General features: G+C 41.0%; 1 protein-coding gene across 1 annotated transcript in view; it reads left to right on the forward strand.

Moving 5' to 3' along the window:
- Window positions 1-27,673, forward strand: part of Rnf130 (ring finger protein 130) — an 88,008-nt gene that overhangs the window by 45,521 nt on the left and 14,814 nt on the right. Inside the window, 3 exon segments of the mRNA XM_032912039.1 lie at window positions 5,397-5,647; window positions 22,803-22,874; window positions 24,471-24,553. Coding sequence (XP_032767930.1) covers window positions 5,397-5,647; window positions 22,803-22,874; window positions 24,471-24,553 — 406 coding nt within the window.

A 27,673-nucleotide genomic window follows, 5' to 3' on the forward strand; every position in this document is an offset into this window, starting at 1 on the left:
AATCGGTGACAAACAAGCATATACATATAAACATAAAATTAAGGTTTGGGGTTGTTTTGTTTTGTTTTGTTTGTTTTCCCAGCTGTGGTTTCTCTGTGTAGCCCTGACTGTCCTGGATAAGCTCTGTAGACCAGGCTAACCTCCAACTCACAGAGATCTACCTGCCTCTGCCTCCAGAGTGCTGGGATTAAAGAATCATAATATTCTTTTTGTTGTTGTTGTTGCTGATAATTTTTATTGGATATTTTTTATTTACATTTCAAATGTTATCCCCTTTCCCAGTTTCCCGTCCATAAACCCCCTATCCCATCCCCCCTCACCTTCTTCTATGAGGGTGTTGCCCCACCCATCCATCCACCCCTTCCCATCTCCCCACCCTGACATTCTGCTACATTGGGGGACTAGCCTTGGCAGGACCAAGGGCTTCTCAACCTTTTGGTGTCCAACAAGGCCATCTTCGGCTACATATGCAGCTGGAGCCATGGGTCTGTCCATATGTACTCTCTGGATGGTGGTTTAGTCCCTGGGAGCTCTGGTTGGTTGGTATTATTGTTCTTATGGGGTTGTGAGCCCCTTCAGCTCCTTTAATCCTTTCTCTTAACTCCAGTGGGGGCCCTGTTCTCAGTTCAGTGTTTGGCTGAGAGCATCTGTCTCTGTATTTGTCATGCTCTGGCAGAGCCTCTTAGGAGACAGCCATATCAGGCTCTTGTCAGCATTCACTTCTTGGCATCAGCAATATTTGGTGACTGTATGTATATGGGCTGGATCCCCAGGTGGGGAAGTCTCTGGATGGCCTTTCCTTCAGTTTCTGCTTTTAAGTTTGTCTCCATCTTCCCTCCTATGAATATATTTGTTCCCCCTTTTAAAAAGGACTGAAGCATCCTCACTTTGGTTGTCCTTCTTCTTGAGCTTCATGTGGTCTGTGGATTGTATCTTGGGTGATCTGAGCTTTTGGGCTTACCAGTGAGTGCATATGATGTGTGGCTTTTTGTGATTTGGGTTACCTAACTTGGGATGATATTTTCTAGTTCCATCAATTTGCCTATGAATTTCATGAAGTAATTGTTTTTAATAGCTGAGTAGTACTCCATTTTGTAAATGTACCACATTTTCTGTATCCATTCCTCTGTTGAGGGACATCTGGGTTCTTTCCAGCTTCTGGCTATTATAAATAAGGCTGTTATGAACATAGTGGAATATGTGTCCTTGTTATATGTTGGAGCATCTTTTGGGTATATGCCCAGGAGTGGTATAGCTGGGTCCTCAGTTAGTACTATGTCCAATTTTCTGAGGAACCTCCAGACTGATTTCCAGAGTGGTTGTACCAGTCTGCAATCCCACCAACAATGGAGGAGTGTTCCTCTTTCTCCACATCCTCACCAGCATCTGTTGTTACCTGAGGTTTTTATCTTAGCCATTCTGACTGGTGTGAGGTAGAATCTCAGGGTTGTTTTGATTTACATTTCTCTGATGACTAAGGATGTTGAACATTTCTTTAGGTGCTTCTCAGCCATTTGGTATTCCTCAGTTGAGAATTCTTTGTTTAGCTCTGTACCCTATTGTTAATAGGGTTACTTGATTCTCTGGAGTTTAACTTCAGATATAAATTTTATCAAATGCTTTCTCAGCATCTAATGAGATGATCATGTGTTTTTTTTTTATTTGAGTTTGTTTATATAGTGGATTACGTTGATGGATTTCCGTATATTGAACCATCCTGCATCCCTGGGATGAAGCCTACTTGATCATGATAAATGATTGTTTTGATATGTTCTTGGATTCAGTTTGCGAGAATTTTATTGAGTATTTTTGCATCAATATTCATAAGGGAAATTGGTCTGAAGTTCTCTTTCTTTGTTGGATCTTTGTGTGGTTTAGGTATAAGCGTAATTGTGGCTTCATAGAAGGAATTAAGTAGTGTTCCTTCTGTTTCTATTTTGTGAAATAGTTTGGACAATATTAGTATGAGGTCTTCTCACTGTCATCTCTAAGAAAAGCATGGTGGCTTGAATGAGAAAGTTCTCTGTAAGTACTCATATTTGAACACTTGGTCTCTAGTGGGTTGTACCATTTGGGGATGTTTTGGAGGTGTGGCCTTGTTGGAAGAGGTGTATATTAGCAGAGTCCAGCTTTGACAGTTTAAAGGTTTCCAGAATTTACTGCTGCTCTTCGGCTTAGTGCTTATAGTTCAAGAAACAAACCTGGAGCGATAACTCAGAGGTTTAGAGTGCATTCTGCTCTTGGAGCAGACCTGAATTCAGTTCCCAGCACCCACATCAGGCCTCTCAAAACTGCCTGTAACTCCCCTTCCAGGGGATCTGTGACTCCTTTTGACTTCCGCAGGCAACTGCAACTTGAATGCACAAAGCCACACATAAACACATAGTTGAAATTAAAATTAACAATGTTTTTAAAAAGATGTGAGTTCTTAGCATCCAGTTCCCACTACCATACCTGCTGGTTGCTACCATGCTTCCCGCCATGATGGAACCTATAGGCCAAACAAGCCCTTCCTCCTGTAAGTTGCCTTGGCTATGGTATTTTTTTTTCTTTTCTATTTTTCGGAGATGGGGACCAAACCCAGGACCTTGCGCTTGCTAGGCAAGCGCTCTACCACTGAGCTAAATCCCCAACCCCTTGGCTATGGTATTTAACCACAGAAGTAGAAAAGGAGTACATGGCTGCCTGGTTGTTGAAAGGGATGGAACTCCAAAGCCATGTCCTGGCGTTTCAGAACTCAGGCAGAGGGATGGTCTTGCCACACACTTTATATCTACTTAAATGTTTCCATTACTGCAGTCTAACTAAAGCCTTCTCTCCTACCAGTTACTGCTACTGTAATCCTAATTTTATCCTGAGATTAAGTTTCCTCTGGTGTCATCATCCCTCTTGAATCTGCACCAACTCTCTCAAGAGTTGTGTGTGTGTGTGTGTGTGTGTGTGTGTGCGTGTGTGTGTGCGTGTGTGTGTGTGTATGTACAGGCGCTTGCATGAGTCTATGTGCACCATGTGTGTAAGAGACCTTGGAGTCCAGAAGAGTGTCAGTTCCCTCTAGAATTGGAGTTTTAGTAGTTATGAGCTGCCATATTGGCGCTGGGAACCAAACCTCGTCCTCTGCACGATCAACCAGTGCTCTTAGCCATCTCTTTAGTCCCATCCCAGGTGTAAATGAGCCATCTGGTTAGGTGTTTTTGAACCAGCCCAGCTCTCAATGCTAGGGAGAAAGGGACATTTTTCTAGGAGAGTTTTCAGTGTGTTTCATCGTCTTCTGTAAGAGGTCACTGCCTTCACTACTATTCAGATGTGCTGCTGTGACTTTTGTTTTTGATCCTTTTCTGTCTCCTATGGCAACATTGCCCAGTCTCCCCCTTGTACTAGGATGAGAAGGCTACAGTGAGATTTATTCACTCTTGTCCTTCTGAGAGTAGAAGCATTTTTCACATCAATTAAGATCAGGTAATTTCCTTATCCCTTATGAAGGGAAAGAAAGAAAGAGAGAAAGTAAGAGAGAGAGAGAGAGAGAGAGAGAGAGAGAGAGAGAGAGAGAGAGAGAGAGAGAGAGAAAACCTTGACCATGGTATGTGCTCAATGAATATTGACAAGTGTTGAACTAATTAAATTTTTCTTTCCCAAACAGCTTTCCTGGTGAGATTAGTTGATGCGCCCATTTAGTTTGGTTAAGGCGATTACTGGATTGGTTCCCTTGGCTACCTGTGCAGCTCTCCCCACTACTTTTCCAGCTTGAGTCTTCAAGAGGGAGCCTCAGAACTGATTTCTAAAACCACTTGTACTCGGTGTGATTATAAAGCAATGAGACTGATTGTCATGTGTCGTTTGTGGGATCCGTCTCAGTTACTTTATAGCCATACCTGGTATCTTAACACCATAGATCATGCCTGTTGATCAACATTGTAAAAGCACAGACTTAAGGTTTCTAAATGGAAATTTAAACCTGTTTAGTGTTCTTTCATGATTCTTTTTAATTCACTGACCAGAGTCAGATGTTAACTTAATAATGCTAGTTTTAATTTTGCTGTTTTGTTTTTGTTTATATTTTAAGCAAAATAAATAAACCAATAAACTACTACTCTAATAAAGTGACTAAAAACTTTTGAATAAAGTACTGTACAAATATATATTCCATTGGGCTATATTTTTCTCAAACTTTTGTTACTAAATTTCTGTTGCCTCTCATCTTGACTGCTAAAGGTAGCAAGACATAAAAACAAATATTTTTTATATTCCTGAAGGAGCCTTCAAAAGGTCGTTTTTGAGATACTTCGCTTGCTTGTTTTTAGAAGGTATTTTGTATTTGGATGCACACCCTCTTCATACTCACAGAAGTGGTTATGATTTTCCCTTCCCCAAAATAATATGGGAAGCCTAGCCTCCAGTCTTTCTCCAGGACTTTGGAAAAGAGAGATTATAAACACTGCATGCTGTCACACTTAACTGTCCCTTAGGAAAGGACAGCTGCCAACAGCTGCATGTGGCAGAAAAGCTTCCTGTCATCTTAAAGTAAACTGAAAAGCCATTCCCCGCTGGGGGACAGATGGGATAGTGATCCCTACAAACCAGGAAGAAGAGGGCTTGGAAGAACTACTGAGCCGTCCTTGTAATTAACTTATGTAATCTGTGCCCGTGGGCAGAACTCTGAACAGCTTTTAGAAGCTGGAGGCTTTAGGTACCATTACAGGTAGTAGTCCAGAAAGCTGAAGCTTGGGCCTGCCTGGAGGATCTGAGTACACTAGGCATGGTTAAAGCAGGTGAAAACTGTAACAAAACTCAAGGGTGAGGCCAGCCAGACAGCATGAGATGCTGCTGTCTCCACACTGGGTAGGGAAAATTGTTGGAGTTTGAAATCTGGAGCTTTATCCTAGACAGAAGACCAAAGTTAGTTTCAGATTTTGTCAGTAAAAGATGTTGTCATTTGGCACTTGTTGTCACTCCATAGCCAAGTGTGTGCCCTAAGAAGGATCCTTCTTTCTGTTTCTTATACTAGTTCTTTGCTCAGCCGTGCATGCTAGGATGATCACTGCGAGAACCACCTATTTACACCATCAGTGACAGCACTCTTCTGTTAGAACTTTCAAGATCATATGCCATAGACTCGCCCTGCCTTAGTCACAGGTGGCTGCCTTCTCAATGCTTCTAAATGCAACTGCAAGGCAGCTCGTGCATTGCTAACACCTCAGTTGCTTTATGCATTACCTGTTTGGAGTACTGCACACATTCTCATGCCTGTCCGTGTGCATAGCTGCAGCCTCATGTTCATTGAATCTGTAAATCTTAGGAAAACTTATGGTGATTCTCTGTGGAACATACGTATATATTTATATGATGTCTCTGTGAATTCCAGATGTCACTTGAGTCTGTGTATTTGTTTTGCATTACAGGCACGGGAGATATTATTGCTGTCATGATAACAGAATTGAGGGGTAAGGATATTTTGAGTTATCTGGAGAAAAACATCTCTGTACAAATGACAATAGCTGTTGGAACTCGAATGCCGCCAAAGAACTTCAGCCGTGGCTCTCTAGTCTTCGTGACAATATCCTTTATTGTTTTGATGATTATTTCTTCAGCGTGGCTCATATTCTACTTCATTCAGAAGATCAGGTATACAAATGCTCGCGACAGGAACCAGGTGAGCTAACCAGTACTCTAACCAGCCATAATCCACGAAGAGCCTGTGATCATACAGCTTAAATACTTCTTTATGTAATGTATTTAAAAACAAAGCCAACAACAACAACAAAATAAAAACATTCTAGGTATGGTACTGTACCCTTTAATACCTGCACTCGGATTGGAGGCCAGCTGGACCACACCATGACTTCCAGGCTGCTCTGACCTTTACAGCTAGCTCCATAGCCAGATCCTATCTGTTTTAAAAAGGAAAAGAAATGAAAGAAAATGTTGTTTTACACAATCACACTATGATTATCAAAGTCAGTAAATGAATGTTTTTTAAATATGTTCCCAGTCCTATAGGCTCCCTCAGGTTCTCCATAGCTGCTTAGAAGTGTCCTTACTGGCAAAGAAAACCCCATCAGTTAGATCAGAAAGTATGTTACATTCAGTTGTGCTGTCTCTTTACTCTGTTTCCTGATACTGGAATCTCAGAAGAACATAGGCCAAGTATTTTGTACTCCTCTGTGTTATGTGTCTTGTGGTTTCAATCCAGGTTGCGTGCATTTTGTCTGCGTCACCAGCTCCTTTTAAGCATTAGGGTAGTGGTAACCTTGCTTTGATTGATATACTAAAGCAGTAGAGATCCATTTCTCACAGTAAATACTACAGCACAGATTCACTGCTGTACTGGATTCACTGGTGTCTTTAGAGCTGTCCTGTTTGATTTGTGTTCATGGACATGCAAGTGTGCTTCTGTTCAACTCCCATTTCATGCAGATTCATGTACTAACCACAGAAGCTGTAGGACAGTTTTTCTGTAAGGAAAGGGTCCAGTATTCTCTCATAGCCAGAGACTCCCTTCCCCTAACCCTTCACCACCACTAGCCTAATCCTCATCTCTGATGCCATTTCAAGGATGTTGTATAGACAATCAGAGTTTACTTCACCTGGAGAGCTAGGTTTCTTCTGTGTTCATCATAGTTCCCTTGAAGTCCTTCCAAGCTGTATACATCAGCAATTCTCCTTTTATTGGTGAGTAGTATTCCATGGTATGGCTGTACTATACTTTACTTGTCTATTCACTCATTGAAGGATAGCTAAATAATTTTTAACTTGGGAGTCTAATAATCAGCTGTGATGTTCATGTGCTGGTTTCTGTCTGACGATGGCTGTGATGTCATATGCTGGTTTCTATCTGATCATGAGCTTTCATTTTTATGGAATAAAAGTATAATTTCTCAACATGAAATAAGTAAATGTTTGATTTAGTATTTTTTAAAAAAAAGTGATGCCCTTTTACAAAACGGCTTCATTATCTTACATTCCTACTGACAGTTTCTCCTTGTTTTGACAAGATTTAATGAAATAACATTTCTTTTGTGATTGTAATGTACATTTCTCCCATGGTCACTTATATGAGCATCTGTCTCTCTCTCTGTGTGTGTGTGTGTGTGTGTGTGTGTGTGTGTGTGTGTGTGTGTGTGTTTTTTTTTATGTCCACTGCCCCCAGGTTTGTGGGTGCAGAAATGTAGTTTCATGTCCACATGCTTACGTAGCGGGCACTGCTGACAGCCGTCTTCCTGCCCTGAGCACATTTTCAGTTGCTTCATTGAAATGTCCACTTATTCTCTTCCCCGGTTTCTTCCTGAGTTCTTGGTCTTTTATTATTGAGGATTTTTAAATGTTTTTTAATTTTATACATTTTTATTATATGTGCTTGCCTGGATCCTTGTCTGTGCACCTCATGTGTACAGTGACCTCAGAACAGGGAGAGTGCAGATGTCCTGGGCTGGAGTTATCCGCAGTTGTGAGCTACCATATGGATGCTAGGAATCAAACTCAGGTTCTCTGGGAGAACAGCCAGTGCTCTTAACCACTGAGCCATGTCCTTACCATTGAGCCTTTAGACTCTTGTGTATTTAGATATTTGCTTTGTCAGATAATGTGCTTTGCAAAAACTTTCTTCCCAGTTTCTATTCAGTCACTCTAATAGTCTTAAAAAACAAATTGTTGAGGATTTTTCTAGTTTTGATAAAGTTTAATTTGTGAATTTTCCCTTGAAATCGTTTGGTATCAATTGTAAAAAGCTCTTTGTCACACAAAGATTTTCTCTTTGTTTCTAAATGTTTAAAGCATTACATTTTAGAGTCAAGTCTACAGGTCATTTGGCTGAAGCTGTTTCTCTTCTAATGTGCACATTGTGCTGTACGTTTCTTTCAGCACTTTTTTAGCTCTCCCTCACAGACTTTGGCACATACTTTTCATTCAGTTCTATTTTCTCCTGCCTCAGGCCCCCGAGTGGTGGGGTGGGAGCCATGCAGCAGCACACTCAGCCTTGTATATTTTTGCACTTAATTATTCTTCTTTGCCCTGTGTATTAAGTAAGGACTGCCTCATTTCTACTTGTTTAGAGTCTGCTGTGAAGGAGAGCAAATGATGCTTACTTTGCTTGTGTTATGGTCAGAGACAGAGACATTCTGGTTTTAGTTCTTTTCTCATTCTTAGACTTGCTAATCTCGGTGCTTTATGTATACAGAACGTGTGTGCTGTGCAGTGGGAGCTAGAGATGTCCGAGCGATGCTCTCAGCTTGCTGCTGTGAGCAGTGAGAATCAGGAGATCGATCGATCGATTGCCTTCCCACTAAGTGAAAGCAGTGCCAGATCGGGAGGATGAGTAAAATTTTCTCTTTGGCACTTGACTAAAATGGAGCAGACACTGCTCTGGAGGTCTTCTGACATGAGTCCACTCTTTTCCGGGTATTTTGGTTAGGACAGGCAGGCTTCTCTTGGCTGTAGCTATCCTGTAGGCAGTTCTGGCTGAAGACTTGTGCAGCAGTGTTGGGAATCTGTGGAACGAGAGGCCTCAGCACCTGCTGTATGTTCAAGGCCAAGCTCTAGGCAGCTCTTCCTCTTTACCTTGTATGCTAGCTTAAAAAGAAATTGAAGATTTGGATTTATTATTATTAAATACCATATGAATAGTAAATAGCTTTATTATAATATATTATATGGGACACCAAAATTAGGATAATCAGAAGTTCTTCTGAAAACATTTTAATCAGAAGTCCACCAATAATATTAGACCTGAGTGGGGCACATCCAAAGGCCTTTGAAAAACTCACAGTTGTCCTAGGAGCCTGGTATTTGATGATTGTGTTTAATTAGCACCCTCAGTGGGTCCTGCATGTGATGAAGGAGTAAAACACTCACCAGCTGGTGCAGGCCACACGGGCGCTTGATTCCTAGCATTTGTTGCAGCTCCTTTCAAAGCATTCCTCTCCAGACGATCCTTTAGTAGAAAGTGATGTTCTGACCTTTTTTCCTCTTTCCGTTTTCCCTAAGGTTGAGAAATGCTTGATGAAATTTTTATGTGGCTTAAAAAGCTTAGCTTATGGGCTGGAGAGATGGCTCAGTGGTTAAGAGCCCCGACTGCTCTTCCAGAGGTCCTGAGTTCAATTCCCAGCAACCACATGGTGGCTCACAACCATCTGTAAAGAGAACTGATGCCCTCTTCTGGTGTATCTGAAGATAGCTACAGTGTACTTATATATAATAAATAAATAAATCTTTAAAAAAAAAAAAAAAAAAAAAGCTTAGCTTATTAAAGTTTAATGTGAAGGTGGCAATTGCTCAACTGGTTGGAACCTTAGGCTATTTTAAAAAAGAAGCCTAAATAAAGTATTAGCAAAGAAAAAACTGAGTTGAAAGAAAAACCAAGATTTTCCTCACAGAATGCCATCTTGACGCTGGCTGCTCAGAAGGGCCACGTGTTCTCAGTAACTTAGCAGCCTTGGGAAGTGGTTACACTGCGGATCATTTTGCATGTGGAATGAAAATCAAATGGTTTCCCTTTGAGTTCACTGCTCAAACCTGATAAACCATCACAATACTTAAATATTGTGTTGATAACAAGATGATATGCAAATTTAGACCTACTTATTTCTTGTGTGTATATGTACACACATCCTTCTACATGTGGAGATCAGAGGACAGCTTTCAGCTGTGGGCTCTAGGCATTGATCTCCTATCAGGCTTGCACAAGAATACCTTTACCCACTAACTTGCCGGCCTGACTTAGACCTTTGAATCCTTCAGGGAGAGTTATTTTATACCTAATGGTAGATGTTTGGTGCTTTTGTATTGAAAGTTTCATGAATATTTTTTGAGAGGTGTAATTTTTTAAAACAATTCTATGATTAATATTGTACCTTTGTATTAGACCTTTAGTCACTGTAACAAAATAACTGATACAAACAGAAAGATTTTGGCTCATAGCTTCAGAGATTTAAGTCCCATGGTCACCAGATCACCAGGTTAGGCCTGTGGCAAAGAAGAAATATGGAGGAAGGACATGACAGGGAAAGCCACTTTCATCATGGCAACCAGGAATCAAAGAGGAAGACAGGCAGGGCATGGACAAGCTACCCTTCAAGCCAGGTGCTTGGAGACAGAAGAAGCAGTTAATCAAGGTTATCCTTGTCTAAATAGTAAGTTTGAGACCAGCTTGAACTATGTGAGACTTTATCTCAAAAGAAGAGGGAAAAAGATACCCTTTACCTCCTAGTACCTCCTTCCTGCAGTAGGCCGTGCCTTCTACACTCACTGTCTCCCCATAGTCTGTCAGAGTCTATTCATCAGTGCACTGCTTAACTGACTAGGTCAGAGCCTGATAACCTCATCCTCTGTCGAGATGCCATCATAAGCAGCAGAGATGTACAGTACTAATTTTCTAGGCATCTCTCAATCCACTCAAGTTGTCAAGATTAAACAGCAGTTTTTAATCCTAAAGCAGTTAAATTTGATTCCAAAATCAGAAAAATGAGTTATTTTAATGTTGACTAATAAGCCAGATATAGTTGGTTTTCGTAAGTTAATAGCCTCCTAAAGTTTAAAATACCTTCTCAGAAAAATTATTTAGAAAATGCATATAAATTATAAAGCTTCTTTAATATGTATGTACAGTATTTCTGGTTTTGTCAATGCCTCATAGTTACTGAAATAATTTTTTATTGCCCAGTTTTACCTTAGTATAAAATCAAGAATGCAATTTGCATACCTGATACAAAATATATAGAATTAAGCTGGGTGTAGTGGTGCACATCTTTAATTCCAGCATTCAAAAGGCAGAGGCACTTGGATCTTTGAATCCAAGGCCAACCTGGTCTACAAAGAAAGTTCCAGGACAGCCAGGAGTACACAGGGAAGCCCTGTCTTCAAAAACAAAACACACACAAGCAAAGGATTTTATGTATGGTGAGTGTCCCTGCGTCAGAGAAGCTGGTGCTTTGCCCTTACATATTTCATCTTTAAAATGACAGGTTTTACTACTCTCCAGAGTGAGACAGATGGAAATAGTGTATATATTATAAAGATTTTTCTCCAGTGAAGAAGCCTATGATCAAAAAAGACAAGACTTAGTTTATCATTTTAACATGGTAGAGTGAACTTTGTTTATTATGTTTTCAGGGATTAACAATTTCTGAAAAACTGGGAAAGTACATATTTGGGCTGAATAGTTAGTGTTTTGTCATTTGTTTATTCAGATGCCTTTTATTAATGATCAGTGTATGTAAATAAATAGAACTTCCCATAGAGAGACCTCACACCTTTTCCAATGTTAGACAGCGGTTTAAGATTTCCTTCAAGATCAGGGTGTTTGAAGGCGTTCATTGTAAATCCTTAGGATTTAGCAAAGAGCTTGCTTGGAGTGTCACTGAGTCAGTGCAAATAGAGTGGGCCTCTGTCCTTCTGAGAAGGCAGCCGGGTGTAATGCAGGCCCTGCCTGATGGAAACCCTGTTTGGAGGCAGTTGTTGTTCTTGGTGAGTCATAGACACTTCACAGAGGATGTAGTGACGTTTGAGCTGAATTTCATTTCAGAGAATGAATAAGACCTAAGACCTCATCAGACCGACCGAAGGGAAGTGGATCATTTTCCACAGAGAAAAGAGAGTTGAATAGTGGCACATTAGGAATGGAGGAAAGGAAAGCAAGGCCTGTAAACCAGTGTTGGACAATGGGATTGAATCAGAGGCTGAAGAGTTTGGGTTTGATTCTCTAAGGAGTAGGGGGTCAGCCAAGCTTTTCTAAAGGTACAATAATTAATACTAAACCAGAATGATGAGGCCCAGGTTCAGTGAGAGACCTTGTCTCAAGATGGAGAGCAAGAGGGAAGATGCCTAATGTCATCCTTTGGGCTCTACATGGACATGCATACATACTCAAGCACATCTGCACACATGTATATACCATACACAAGTTGCATAGATGATAAATAAGTAAAATGAATGGAAATCGTCTTAAAATGAAATGCATGTAATATTTAAAGTGAGGAATACTCAGCCTGCTTCACAGGCGAGATATATGATAAGACCATATTGAAATAGCATTTCTTATTGTGTCATTTGCCAAGGAAATCTAAAATTTGATGACATGCTTTTTTGGCAGTGCTATAGAGAAAATTCTTGTAGGTTAATAATGATTCCTGTGAGGAGGCCATTTATACTGCCTAGTCTAATTACATAAGTTACTATCCTTCACTTCACAGCAGACTAATAGTCCAACCTGATGATAAAGATGGCAGCTGTGCGAGGTGGTGGTGGCCCTCAGGAGGCAGAGTACATGTGGATGTCTGAGTTCAAGGCCAACCCGGTCTGCAGAGTGAGATCTAGGACAGCCAGGACTACAAAGAGAAACCTGTTTCAGAAAACAAACAAGCAAACAAAAGTAGCTGTACTAGTCTCATCGTTCTCATGTTGCTTATGATAACAAGACTCGAAATGATCAAATGCACAGCAGTAGAGATCTGGTTGCTTAAGTAGTACTCGATGTAATCAATACTGAGTGATTTGGACTCATCTATTGCTGTAAACATGAAGGAAGCGCTGGTGGCTGTGTGTGCTTCTGTAGAGTGATCCCTTGGGTGTATTATTAAGGTAAAAGCAAGCTACAGAAATTAGGCATATGTAGTTGTAGATAAAGGGTCTATGAAAATGCATTCACATGTGTATGTATACATATATTTACATATATGTATAATTAACCTGTATGTTTAATTTCAGAATGAAACATGTAAGGATAAAACAGTAATTATTACAGGGAGAGGAAAGGGAACAGGCTGGAAGAAGCTGGAAGTTAAACTTCTTGTCCTTCATTCCATGGGTCTGAATTTGGAGTCACCTGTCTTACACAACGTATTAATGGCCAGAGTGAGAGGAAGGTGGTGGATGGCAGCTTGGGAAACATAAATAATAAGTTAAAATTAAAAATAAATGTAAGGGCTGGAGAGATGGCTCAGCGGTTAAGAGCACCCGACTGCTCTTCCAGAGGTCCTGAGTTCAATTCCCAGCAACCACATGGTGGCTCACAACCATCTGTAAAGAGATCCGATGCCCTCTTCTGGTGTATCTGAAGACAGCTACAGTGTACTTATATATAATAAATGAAAAAAAATCTTTAAAAAAAAAAAAATAAAATAAATGTAAACAACTAACTCTATTTGAAATGGTAGCACAATTGCAGAGGGAAGTTATTCAGAGATTCTGTATCAATATAATAATTCATTCTCTGGGAAATTTATACAATTTATTCTGATCATATTGACCCCCTAATTCTGCCTAGATCCACCCTCCCATTTCCAACTTCATATCCTCTCTAAGTAGCCCTGTATCCCATTCGTGCTTGTGAGAGCCGTCCAGCAGAGCATGGTTGACTTACCAGGGACCACATCCTTATGAAAACTGACTCTCCCTGCCCCAGAAGCCATTAGCTCGCCAGTATCTCTTCAGCTAGGACTGAAGATCATGAGCCCTTTCCCTCTCCATGCTCGAACATTCTACCTTGATCTTGTACAAGCAACCATAGCTGCAACTATGGATGGGAGTCCTCTCATGCCCAGAAGACACTAGTCTACTTCAAGGAACATTTTTAAAAAGACTTATTTATTTTTATTTTATGCATGGGAGTGTTTATATATAACTCTCTGTGTGTGTGTGTGTGTGTGTGTGTGTGTTTGCCCCATTTACATGTTTTGTGCCCTCAGAAGTCTGAAGAGGGTGAGGTGATGAATACCCTGGAACCAGGGTTACTGATGACAATAAACCATTATGTGAGTGGTAGGAATTAACTTGGGTCTCTGCAAGAGCAGCAAGTATTCTTAATTCATGGGCTTTCTCTAGCCCTCCAAAGGAACTATTTCTAGTTGTACATTTCCTTTGGAGTATAGTCTAAGGACTTATTTTAAAATTTAAGTTTCAATCTGTAGTCCTAATTGTTAGCAGTAGTAGGATAAAAACACAATTAATGAAATTAAAAATCAGAATTGTAAGCCAGGTAGTGGTGGCACACACCTTTAATCCCCATACTTGGAAGGCAGAGACAGGCAGATCTCTGAGTTCAAGGCCAGCCTGGTCTACAGAGCGAGTTCTGGGATAGCCAGAAGTACACAGAAAAGCCCTGTCAATAATAATAATAATAATAATAATAATAATATAGAAATTCAGGATTTTTCAGGGCTCAGGAAATGGCTCAGGGGGAAAGTGCATGCTCTACATGCATGAGGACTGACTTAGGATCCAGAGCACCTGCATAAAATGCCTGTAACCTCAGCACTGAAGAGAAAGGCAGGTAGATAGATAGATCCCCTAGCTCACTGGCTAGCCAGTCTAGGCAGTTAGTGAGCACCATGTTCTGTGAGACCCTATTTCCAAAACAGAATGAAGGAAGACTTAGAGAGTCAACCTCTGACCTACACCCCGGCATACACAGACACATAGAGAGAACAAAACCTGTGAGAATTTTGGAATAAGAGAAAAACAAAAATTAAGGAAACTGAGAAATAGTGGTATGCATTGCAGTCAGAACAATCAGAAACCCTTGGGAAATGCGCTTCCCAAGACCTTGTAAGGTGAGCCTCTGCCACGAAGCAGGGCCACTGTTTGTAGATACTAGAGTTAGCACTAAACGTGTCTAGATGTCTTCTTCTTTTCTGGCTTTTGTCTTGTAGTCCTAAGAATAACATCCAGGCCTTGTATGTGCTAGCCAATCTGCGTGTCATCTTAAAGCATCTGTCTAGATCCTAGAAGGGGATGTGAGAAAACACAAGGAATAAAAATGACCAGGTTTATTCTGTGTGGGACACCCAGGGCTCCATGCATCTCAGTAAGCATACTACCAACTGAGTCTCATCTCCAGTGCTAACAACTGATTTTAGTAAAACATGAGGCAGAGAGGCTGCAAAGATGGCTCAGAGGTTAAGAGCACTGGCTGCTCTTCCAGAGGTCCTGAGTTCAATTCCCAGCAACCACATGTTGGCTCACAACCTTTTTGTAATGGAATCTGATGCCCTCTTCTGGTGTGCAAGTGTACATGAACTCTATACATAGTAAATAAATTAATTTAAAAAAATTTTTTTAAATGAGGCAGAGCCATCAAGATAGCTCAGTAGCTAAAGTTGTTAACCATTCAGCCTGACAATCTGAGTTTCACCACCAGAACCCATATAATAGGAGAAAATTGGCTCCCATATGCTATACTCTGATCTCTGCACAGTCAGCATGTTAAGCATGTGACACATGCAATAAATTAATTAATTAAAATAAAAATGTAATAGACCGGGCTGGAGAGATGGCTCAGCAGCTAAGAGCACCCGACTGCTCTTCCAGAGGTCCTGAGTTCAATTCCCAGCAACCACATGGTGGCTCACAACCATCTGTAAAGAGATCTGATGCCCTCTTCTGGTGTGTCTGAGGACAGCTACAGTGTACTTATATATAATAAATGAATAAATCTTTAAAAAAAATGTAATAGACCAAGTGAAAAATAATATCAAGAAGAAACAAAAGGCCAGATTTAAAGTGTAGGGTGTTATATAAAACAAATAACCCAGCTTGTCTTTTTTAAATGATAAATAAAAGCCTGGTGTGGAAGCCCAGTTCCATAAACTTAGCACTCACCAGGTACCAGGTAGAAACATAGCATGCAAGATTAGTCTGGGCTACAAAATACTGTCTATCTGCCTATCTCATCTCTCTTAATCTCTCCCCTGCCCCCTTCTTTCATCTACACACACACACACACACACACACACACACACACACACACACACACACACACACAGTGTATGGTGCATTCACTTTGGACTAAGATGGAGTAGTGAGCCTGGTTTGATCTCCTACCTGATACAGTTTGTAAGGGAAAATTAAATTAAAAATGTAAAACAATTTCAAGACACTGAGCACCAAGCAACAAGAATCAGGGGTCCCCGAAAACTGGAAGGAAGCAAATGAGATGTGCCTGGGAGTATCTGTCATAAACGCCTTCAGGAAGTCCTGAGGACACACCACTTAGAGGACCGCAGTGCAGTGAAGCAGGCTGCCTCATGTGAGAAGGCCGAGCCATAGGCCAGGGAGAACGGGATGACCAGCATTCGTGCAATGAAATGGATAAGCCTAGGGAGAAAAGCCCTGAGAGCTGACCTGGTCCCACCACGTTGCATACTTGATATGAGTTCTGATAGGCTGAGTAGGACAGGGGTGCGAGAGTCACTCAAGTAGACTTTTGGAAATGGTACATATCCGGAACTAATACCACTTTCTTTCCCCAAAACCTGCTTTCCCTACATCTTCATGACATTACATGGTGATTAGCTTATTTTCTGTAAACTGCCCAGCTCTAAGTCACAGTATCACCTAATCCTGTTTCATGCCTAACCAAGTCATTTTCTCAGAAAACTGAATCCTAACCATACATTCTAAGAAGGAAAGAAGAAAGCTATTCCAGGTGCTAACAGGATAGCTCAGCATACAGGCCTGTTGACCAAAGTTCAGTCCCTAAAATTGATAAATGTAGGAGAAAACTAAGTTCACAGATATGTCTTCTCATTTCCACATGTATGCCATGGCATATGCACATACATACAATAAAGAAATGTAAATATATATCACATACATACATACATACATACATACATACATACATACATACATACATACAGCCCTGAGTGAAAATACAAGTAAATAAAGAGATTTTTAAAGAGGTGAAAGGAAAGCAGACAAAAATGAAAGGCTGTTCCTGGTGCAGTAACGTCAAAGAGAACAAATGTTGACATCTGTAGTGATGAACACAGCCATGGGAACATGAAGACTGGAATCCTGGAAACTACAAAATGTGTATGAAAGAAATGAAGGCGCAAATGTAAGCTGAGTGTTCCTTATCTGAAGTTCAGGACCAGAACTATTTTGGATTTCAGATTTGGGGATTTCGAAATACTCGTTTAGATCTTACTTTCTGAACAACCCTAATGTAAAAATCTGACATCTAAAATGAGCCAAAGTCTGACATTTTTTATAGCACGTGATTTCAGAATCCTTTTGGTTTCAGACTTTTTATTTTTATTTTTTTAAATTTATTTATTTTTATGTATAATTACACTACAGCTGTCTTCGGACACACCAGAAGAGGGCATCAGATCTCATTACAGATGGTTGTGAGCCATCATGTGGTTGCTGGGATTTGAACTCAGGACCTCTGGAAGAGTAGTTGGGTGCTCTTAACCACTGAGCCATCTCTCCAGCCCGGTTTCAGACTTTTTAATTAGTGACATTCCAAGTATAAATGGAAAGACGTTCATAGACTTCAGGTAGCTAAGACATCTGCGCTACCCAGAGTGATCTTCAAATTTAAAGGAATCCCTATTAAAACCCCAAGTGTCAGTTCTTACTGAAATGGCCAGGGAAATCCTCCATAATATTTATACAAAACATGGAAAGATCTAAGATATCCGAAACAATAATTTTAAAAGGGATCGAAGGTCTCCAACTTTGTGATTTGAAACTTACTGCAGAACTAAATCAGTGTGATACTGGTATAAAATGTAAAAAGTATATTAATGTGGTACTAGGTAACACATATAATATATGAACCTGTGGAAGTTTGGCCAGAAGACTTTCAGCATAAGCATGGAGATTGTTTGATCCTTGGTCATGGTGCTGGAGAAATCTGAGGTCCACAAATAAAAGCATGGATTAGATTCTTAAACTGTATGTGAAAATTAAAATGAACCAAGCCTTAACATAAAATCCATAAAAACTTTAATACCAGGACAGCAGATTTTTTGATTTGACATTGATTCTTGGATATAACCAAAAGCACAGCTATCAAAAGTAAAATTGATAATTCTAGATTATATCAAAATCAAAGATTCCTCTACAACAAAGGATACAACCAACAAATTAGAAAGACATCCTTGAAATGTAATGAAATTGTCACTTGTAGATTTTATAAAGCATTAAAACACTATAAAGAACTCCTACATTTCATAAACAAAAAAATGATTTTAAAAAAAGGCAAAAGACATGAATACAAACTTCTACAAAGAGAATATGAAAATGGCCTATTGACAGATGAAAGATGCTCAGCCATCATTCATTAGGAAAGTACAAATGAAAATGTCATGCTGAAGAGTCACTTCACACCTGTCAGGATGTATGTGTGTGTGTGTGTGTGTGTATGTCTGCCTGTCTGTCTGTCTGTATGTATATGTGTGTGTGTGTGTGTGTGTGTGTGTCTGAGTGTATGTGTGTCTGAGTGTGTGTGTCTGTGTCTGTATGTGTATCTGTCTGTGTGAGTATGGGTCTGTGTGTATGTGTCTGTGTGTCTGCATGTGTGTGTCTGTGTGTGTGTGTCTGCATGTGTGTGTGTGTATGCATGTGTGTGTCTGCGTGTGTGTGTGTGTGTGTGTGTGTGTGTGTGTGTGTGATAGGAACAATAGAAAGTAACTACTGGCATGGAACAAGGACTGAAACTGCTGGTGCATTGCCAGTGATAAATAAGTCATGGGTGCACTATGGAAATGTGTAAGACATTTCTACAGAGATAGACATTAGCAGGAGTTCAGATGTATTTTTGGTAGCAGCATAATTCACAGTCAAAAAGTTGAGGCAGCTCCATAGTTTATCTGCATATGAAGAGATAAAAAAATGTGATAGGAGTGCATGTCTGTAACACCAGCACTTCCAAAACTTAGGCAGAGATTGTCAAATGTGACATACCCGCATAGGGTACATAGCAAGAGCCTTTGTCAAGAACATGTGTATATACATACAAGTGGAGCGTCATTCAGCTTCAGAAAGGAAAGATTCTGAGGCATGCTACCACAGCAGTGAGCCTTGGGAAATGCTATGCAAAATGAAATATGCTGGTCACAAACACTGTGTGGTGCTTCTGCAATCTACCTAGAATATAGAAAATCATAATAGTGATTACCAAGACCTATAGGAGTGAGAGTGGATGCAGCCACAGATATAATGCGCCACAAATGTTTAAGATGGTCAAGTTATGCTACATACATGTTACATTAACATTATATATGTTAATCACAATTTTTAATTTTTAAAAATATGAGATGAGGTTATGGTATATTGTTGATTTTATAGAATTTGAATAAGCAGAGAGGGTGGAGATAATAGCACAAAAGACAAGAGGAAGAAATGACAGGATACTGACAGCATGGTGGATCACACCCAGGATCTTAGCAACTGGAGAATGAGGGCAAAACATCAATGGAAGGAGAGGCCCTTGGTCCTGTGAAGGCTCAATGCCCCAGTGTAGGGGAATGCTATGGTGAGGAGGCAGGAAGGAGTAGGTGGGTGGGATGAGATAGGGGGATTCTGGAGGGGAAACTGGAAAAGGGGATAACATTTGAAATATAAAGAAATAAAATATCCAATAAATTTTTTAAAAAATGATTGAATGAAATTAAGGCCAGGCTAACTACTTGTAAATTTCATGCCAACCTAGAATATAGAATGAGACCTTCTCTCAAAGTGATTGGGAGAGCCAGAGAGAGAACTATATATACTTTTAAAAGCACAATGATGTAACTGATTAAAAATATATGCATTAACTCTAAGGCAGCTACTAAAATAATATAATAAAGAGTTACTTAACTGAGGTCATTGAGGTAGCTCAGTGCTTAAAGGCACTTAACTGATGCCTGGAGTTCAGTCCCATACACACACACACACACACACACACACACACACACACACACACACACAATTAACCAAAGTAAAAACTGGTAAATGTTATAATCCTGCCCACAGAGGAGAAGAAAAGGACATATGGAGTACGGAGCAAGTTTCAGGTGGATTGATTTACAGATAAAAGATCCAATAATCCTGGGATCTGAAATACTTGGTGTAAACACGTCAGTTGAGAGCAAAGATTAAGAAAATGGGCTTTTGGGGTTGGGGATTTGGCTCAGTGGTAAAGCGCTTGCCTAGCAAGCGCAAGGCCCTGGGTTCAGTCCCCAGCTCCGAAAAAAAGAAAACGGGCTTTTTAAAAGGGCAAGAACCATCTATGTGCTGCCTACAAAAGCCACTTTAAATATAAAATGCCTGGCTGAGGAGGTATTTCAGGAGCGCGGCTTGTATAAATGAGTGAGAAAATGCAAATATGTAAAAAGACCTGAATGAGCCATCCCTTAGGACACAAATTAAAATAAACCTTAAGTGGCTGCATTAATGCCAGTGTAAATTTCAAAGCGGAGCTGTCACTGGGAACGATGGTTTGTATATGATTGGCCTAGTGAGTGGCACTATTTGGAGGTATAGTCTTGTTGGAATAGATGTGGCCTTGTTGGAGGAAGTGTGTCACTGTGGGAAGGAGCTTTAAGACCCAGGTCCTGACTGCCTGGAAGCCAGTCTTTTCCTAGAGGCCTTCAGATGAAGATGTAGAACTCTCAGCTCCACCTGCACCATGCCTGCCTGGAACTTGGTTTGTCCCAGGTTGACCTTGAACTCAGAGATCTGCTTGCTTCCATCATCTCTTGGGATTAAAGGCATGTACTACCTTACCTGGGCCTAAGTTTTTCATGGCCACTATGCCTAAAGATCTCCATGACAAGATTCAGGTCAGAAGTCTGTGTCTTCCAGCCTCAAGATCTGGATCACGGGTGTGCCCTCCATTTCTGGATTATAGTTCATTCCAGATGCAGTCAAGGTGACAACCGGGAATAACCATCACTCTAGAAATCAGAGTTATTCTTAACAGAGCAGTCACTTAAACAAGAAGATGGAACAATCTTAAATGCTTAGTAACCAAGCTTCACAGGTGGGAGGTGAGACGAGCTAACCTGCACTGAGGAAGGACCCCAGAAGCTTCTGCCTTCTCAGTGATTGAAGGACAGACAGCCAATGGCAGCCAATGTAGGAAATAGTTACATGCCAGCGAATTTAGCCTGGTTGACATTTTAGAGAACTCCATCCAACAAAAGCAAAATAAACATTCCAGACCACAGAACAAAAGAGTCAAGTTTACACAAAATACAATGTGTTTGACATTAAATAAATTGATAACAGGAAAATCTCAGGAACCCTCAAATGAAAACAGTCTATGAAAATTAGAATGATGTCTCTAAAGCAATGCATGAAAATAGACTAAGCTCTGACCATGGGGTGTCCAGTGTCTTTAAATGAGTATCACATGTACCCCTTATATAGACAGTGAAAGCCCATTATATCTTTAAAAGGGCAGCTTTGATTTTTCAAGTATGATAAATGAGACTTGGGCCAAAAGAAACTTGAAAAGCATAACAGCTAAATACTAACCATTTAGACATTATATCCTGATTTATACAAGCCACCTATCAAAAGACATTCTGGATGGTTCGACAATTAAGAGTACTTACTGCTCTACCAGAGGACCAAAGTTTAATTCTGAACACCATATTGGGTGGCTCACAACCTCCTGCAACTCTACTGAACTCTATTCTGGTCTCTGAAAGCATGTACACCCAGCATACATTCACACAGACACACACACACACACGCACACAGGCACAGACACACACACGCACACGCACAGACACACACACGTAACATGAAAGTAAATCTTAAAAACATTTTAAAAAGATATTCCGTAGCCATTGAAGCACATAGTTTCAGTAAGCGACAGTGTTGATTAAGGGTTGATTACATTAAGTAGGACAGAATCATCAAAAGCCCCCGTCAGATGCAAATGAAGATGGATGGAATGATGAGTTGATATGATACACTTTGAAACCTTAAGTTACGGGGGATTGTTAGATGAAATTACAAGCAAAATATTGATAGTTAAACCATTCTGATAGAGATGAAGGTGTTATTAAATTATTTTGTGTAATATATTTTGAATTTTCCTCTGATGCTCTTCTGTTTAGTTGTCTTCCTTTTAAGTCCTTACAGAACAGTGCGAGGTCTGCCTTGGTTTTCTTTCCCCTCCCCATTCCTTCAGGTTTTTTTTATCTGCCTCTACTTGGTTTAAAATATAGTTGTATTTAGAGTGGCTGTCTGAGACGGTCTCAGTTTGCATCTGTCATCCCAGTGTGACTCCCGAAGCATTCGGATTCTTCTGTTTAGAGTCCCATCCTGTCCCTGAGTCTTTACTAACTTCTCCTGGCCAAATTTCCCAAGTCTTAGCTCTGGCATCACTTCCTCAAAGCCGTCCCAGGCATTCTTTGCTTTTCCTGACCCATCTCCCACCACCACATGAGGTGTATTCCTTGCTCATTTCCTAAGTACAGGTGGCTTCTCAGACCACAGACTTACTGTCGTGCTGTGTTTGGGTTGTTGATGCCCAGTGTTGCTGTTTGTGTCTGGCAATGTTAGTTAAGTCCAATTTTAGAAATTATTAAACCTAGACAAGCATTCACCTTTTGCTAAGATCACAGAGTATATTGTGAGCTAAGCCAGAAGTAGACTTGATGCTGTATCTGTTTTCAGTGCAGTTGTGATAACTCAGTGGGGAGTTGGAGGTTTCTTTCGCTGTTAGAGCACTCTGGGAAAGCCTCTGGGCAGGAACGGGAGCCCGAGAGGACACAGCAGCACTGATAACATGGCCTCACACAGTAGACAGAAACACAAGTGGCTATTCACAGATTTGTCTCACCAAATGCACTTTTTTTTCAACTAGGATGAAGAATTGATGGTATAGCTGCCAGTTTTCTAAATTTTTATTGCTTTTTCAGAACCCATTTACATAATATGGCAGAAGTAGTCTAGAATAATAGACAGGCATCATACCTTTAATTATTTAAAATAGAGATCCTGTACTCACTTCAGCATCACATACGAAAATGAGGGCTATTATTCAGATATCTTTCATTTAATCTTTGTATTTTTTATATTCTTAGCGTCGTCTTGGAGACGCAGCCAAGAAAGCCATCAGTAAATTGACAACTAGAACAGTGAAAAAGGGCGATAAGGTACAGTAATGAAATTATTTTTCCCTTGGAAATCTCGCTTGCGCTTTACCTATCTGGAGAGCCTTCAGCTAGTCTCTCAGCGTCCCTGGGCTTCACGAGCTCTCACTGTTAGTAGCAGAAGTGCCTTCTTGCACTGGCTGCTCCTCTGTAGTTTCTGCCCTTAGAGCCTAGCACAGGAGCCCCGATGAGGCAGATCGCACATAAAATAGCCAGCAGAGGTACATTTTCTTCCCTTCCTTAAGACTGCCGCATCTGTTCTGGATTGTTTCTTCCCGGTTACGTGAAGACTTTAAGACCTTCATTCTAGGGTGTCTCAGTTAGCAAGGATTAGAGAACACTCTGGTGACCTGTGCTGGACCTAAAGCCTAAGAGGACCGAGTCAAAGAGATGGTGACAAAGACCAGCGGAAACCTTTCATCAGCGTTCCTGTCAGAACTCAAATGCTTATAGCAGCTAACTGTTAGTTTCTGCATTCCATGGATTCAAACTTATCAAGAATTAAAAATTGTAAAAAGCTCTAGAGGTGAAAAAACAAGACTGTGCCATCCTCCACCCAGTGCTAATATTTTAGCAGAAAGCTCTGGTAGGAGGGTTTTGTGTGATTCTCTATTTTCTTTGTTTTGACACATTCTTTCTTTTACTATTTTTGTTCCCATGCCTTTGAATACTGGAGCCTGTCATCTTGAAACAGCTCCAGAGGGAGAAGCATTCTCACTGGGTGTCATGCACACTAGGGAAGGAAAAGGCGCTTGCAGAAAGTAGAGGCTGCATCAAGACAGCTGGATTTAGCCTCAGACCAGTTCCTGGTAAAAATGCTTTCTTGGCTTGGCCAGCCGCTATGAATTAGAAATTCCCTGGATTGGTACAGCCTACCATATCATTCTCTACCCCTCCCTACCAAGTAATCTTTCCTGTGATTATTAAAGCTAGTATACTTTTTGTACCCGACATCTGCCAAGGTTGACCGCCAACCGTATGGCCATGGCTCGGGTTATTGGTTACTTGTCTTAACACAAGTCTCATGGAACCCTTCTCGGGCCAGGCCGGAGAGTGAAGGACGTTAGTTAACCTGACTGAACAACTGGTTGGCCGATTCTTTATAAATGCCCATTACTGAGTTAAACTACTGACTGCCCCAAGTCTGTGACCAGAGCACAATCCTTATACCTGAGTTAGGACTGTAGCATAGGAGTCTCCTCAGCACTCCACATTGTTTGAACAGCTTCAGGAATTGATCTGCTACATGAGCATCCTGATGAGGACCTCCATTTTTTTTAGATTGTAGTAGTAAAACCTATTGAGAGTAGGTAGTTATAGAGCAAATGGGATACACACATGATAATCCAAGGTGATCCATTGTGAACTGTGGAAAAATTAGAGCTCTGACTTATTCTAAGGCATATCATAAATAGAATTGGTATGAATTATATGATTGACTCATATGTAATTTGGGTCAACATACTTAAGCAAATGAAAACTTGTTATTTTTAGTTTCTTTCCCTTTATAGCCAGCCGCTCGTGGTAGGAGTGTTCTCAGCTGAGTTGTCTGCAGCTTTCGTGTGTACATGCTCCTCAGCTCTTATGCTTTTGTTTCAGGAAACAGACCCAGACTTCGATCACTGTGCAGTCTGCATAGAGAGCTATAAGCAGAATGATGTTGTTCGGGTTCTCCCCTGCAAGTATGTCAGCTTTCTTTGTTTGAAAGGAATGGTGTTAATGTCTCCCTTCCAGTGTGGGTATCTACTTGCTCCTGAATTACCTCCTGACCAATAGCTCGGCTAACAGGCTAAGGACTAAATGCTGATAATGGGAGGTCTTGGTCAACTCTGTCCAGAGTCCCTCTCAATTGTTTGCATATGAAAGAATTGTTTGTATAAGAAAACATGTCAACATCCAGGCACATCATAACCTAAGAGTGTGTTAAGTAACCTTCCTGGGCTAAGCATATACAAACCATCACAGTGATCCCCCTGCGCTAGGCCCTAGCTCAGTGGTACAGCAGTTGCCTAGCATGTTCCAGTTGTGGGTGTAATTCCTAGTATAGCCAAAAAAAAAAAAAAAAAAAAAAGCTCAAAACAAAACAAACAAACAAAAACCATTTCTTGTTTCTTTCCATCTCAAGTCAGAGTTCATTACAAAGCCCTTCCATGAGTCCTCCACCACTTGCTCTGGGTTCCACAAGGCTAGGGGCCTGAGTTATGCAGAATGGAAGGTCTGCCATTTACTTTATAGCTGCTCTGAGCCAGTTCACTACCCTGTGTGGATCACACTTACTGTCTTTTCTGATTCCCACAACAATCCAGAGTGGCTGTTCCTCTTATTTATATTGGCTAGTTTTTCATACTGTGGCAAAGTATCTGACATGGCTACTTTTTTTTTTTTTTTTTCTGGAGCTGGGGACCGAACCCAGGGCCTTGTGCTTGCTAGGCAAGCACTCTACCACTGAGCTAAATTGACATGGCTACTGAAAAAAGGTTTGTTTTGTAGTCTTGGAAGTTCTCAGTGTAACGTCCTGCGGTTTTATCTCTGGTGAGGATGATGGATGACAGCATGCATGCTGCTTTGTAACAACCTCATGAGAACCAACAAAAGGGTCCATAGGAAATACCTGCACCACCAGTGAGTGCCCTTAGAACCCCAGAAGTTCTGCAACCTACAGAAGTACCAAGTACCATCCAATGACCAGAGTTTCACCACAGTGGCCTCTGGGAGTGACACTCAGACTGTACCCAGACCGTAGCAGAGTTGTCTGGTGAAGAATAGTAAAGCAACAGTAGATTTCAGATCAAATATGGCAGAGCCAGTGAAAGGGACTCTCTTCCCTTGCTAATGCCTAGCTAGCTAGCTCACTCCTTCTCTCCCTCCCTCCTTTTTCTCTCTCTTCCTCCCTCTCTTTTGAGGTATATCCTGAGCATTCTTTTTACTTTAAGACAGGCTCTCATTACATTGCCCAGGCTGACCGCAAACTCACTCCAGCCAAACTCATGCTTCGGCTTCCCGTGTAGCTAAGGTAACACTGCACCATCAGACTGGGCTATGCAGGTTTTCTCATAAGCATGATGATGTCTACCATGGTTCTGTCCAGAGCTGGGGCATGGGAAACACCAGGATGTGCTGTCCTGAGTGTAAAATGTCACCTAAGAAGCCTACCCAAAGACTTACTTTCCTCTCTTATCTCATGAGAAGATAGACACATGGCTCTGCCTTGTCAGCTTGGGACTGGGTAAAATATTCGTAGGCAGTTGTGTCTCCATGAAGCTAACAGTCCTCTTTTACTTACTCAGAAAGTAACATTTTGTGCCTTAGGAAATATATACAAAATAGATTACCTTTTTTTTTTTTTTTAAGATCTGGATCTCTAGAAGAATCCTGTATACAAAAATAGAAATGCAAGATTCTGGAGTAAGCATTTTAATTCTAGGTTATATAAAGGGAAATCTTAGCAAGCTCAATGTAAGCAGCCCTGTGGAAATTATGTACTGACCATTTTTCTTCATTCGGTTATTTAAAATCTACGTGTGTAATGCTGAAGAAAACACATTCAAGAAGCAAGTGAGGAAAAGGGTCTGTGGGGTGTACTAAAAATCAGTCAGCAATTGCCTGCTTTGACCAGGAAGCTGAGAGGTAAGACATTGCTTGTCTTCCTCTCCCTGCCCAGAAACCCCTGGACCCAGCTAGTACCTAAAGTAGGGGGAAAAAGAGTTGTGGTTATTACTGAAATGAAAGTGTCTTCCTCAAGGGAGTCTGATCCTAAAATAGATGACTCTGGGCTGCTGCTCCCATTCTTGCCAGCCCTGAAGCCTTGGCTTTTCCAGGTTGATTCTGAGTGTTCTCTCTGTCTCTGTCCTCTCTCTGTCCTCTCTCTGTCTCTCTCTCTGTCTCTCTGTCTCTCTGTCTCTGTCTCTGTCTCTGTCTCTCTCTCTCTCTCTCTCTCTCTCTCTCTCTCTCTCTCTCTCTCTCTCTCTCTCTCTCTCCTCCTCCCTCCCTCCCTCCTTCTCCTTCCCCCATCTCTAGTTTAACCAAGTTTTCTCAGCCTGACTCCCTATCAGATCAATGAGAGATTTTTATAAAGATCCAAAGTGGAGCCCCACCATACATCTTTATTTCAGTAAGTCCCTGAGTGACCCTGATATCACAGGGTCACACTCCCTGCTGGGGTCTGCAGTCTTGTGGGTCCTTAGCTGCTACTGAAGCTAAAACCACACAGCTGCTTAGCCTTGGTCTGTGAGCTGTTTTAAAGAGCACCAGTCTGGCAGACTTTAGGGAATTCTTTGCAGTCCAGCTGCAGCACCATCCCCTTCACTGTCTCTCCTTACTTTATGCTAGATGTGCTACCACTGCCTGTGTCTGTTCTCCATGTTACTTTGCAGCCAGCTACTCTCTTACGTCTCAGCAAGTTGCAGCTTTCTCTAAATTATACTGTTCTGCCAGGTCAGAGTATGCTGGCTCCTCACCCTAACAACATCCCCAGGTGCAGTAAAAATTAACTCTTCCCATTGAGCAACCTTTTGGGACAACCTTTGACCTGTTTGGGGTTTCTCAGCCTTGGCACTGCAGACGTTCTGATCAGATAAGTCTCTGTTTGCAGGAGAAGATAGGGGAAGCTGTTCTGTACGTCACAGGACTTTGGCAGTGTCCTTAGCCTATACACTACTCCCCAAAACCACACATCTTGACAACTCAGATGTCTCCCAGTGAGAACCACTAACCTAGAACATGTCCACCCAGGGAGTTCGTCTTACCCCAAATCCTCCCCAAGCTTCTTGTTTCCAGTCAGTGACACTGGTGCCTGTGGTAAT

This window comes from Rattus rattus, chromosome 9, assembly GCF_011064425.1.
Source record: "Rattus rattus isolate New Zealand chromosome 9, Rrattus_CSIRO_v1, whole genome shotgun sequence".
NCBI classification, from domain to species: Eukaryota; Metazoa; Chordata; class Mammalia; order Rodentia; family Muridae; genus Rattus; species Rattus rattus.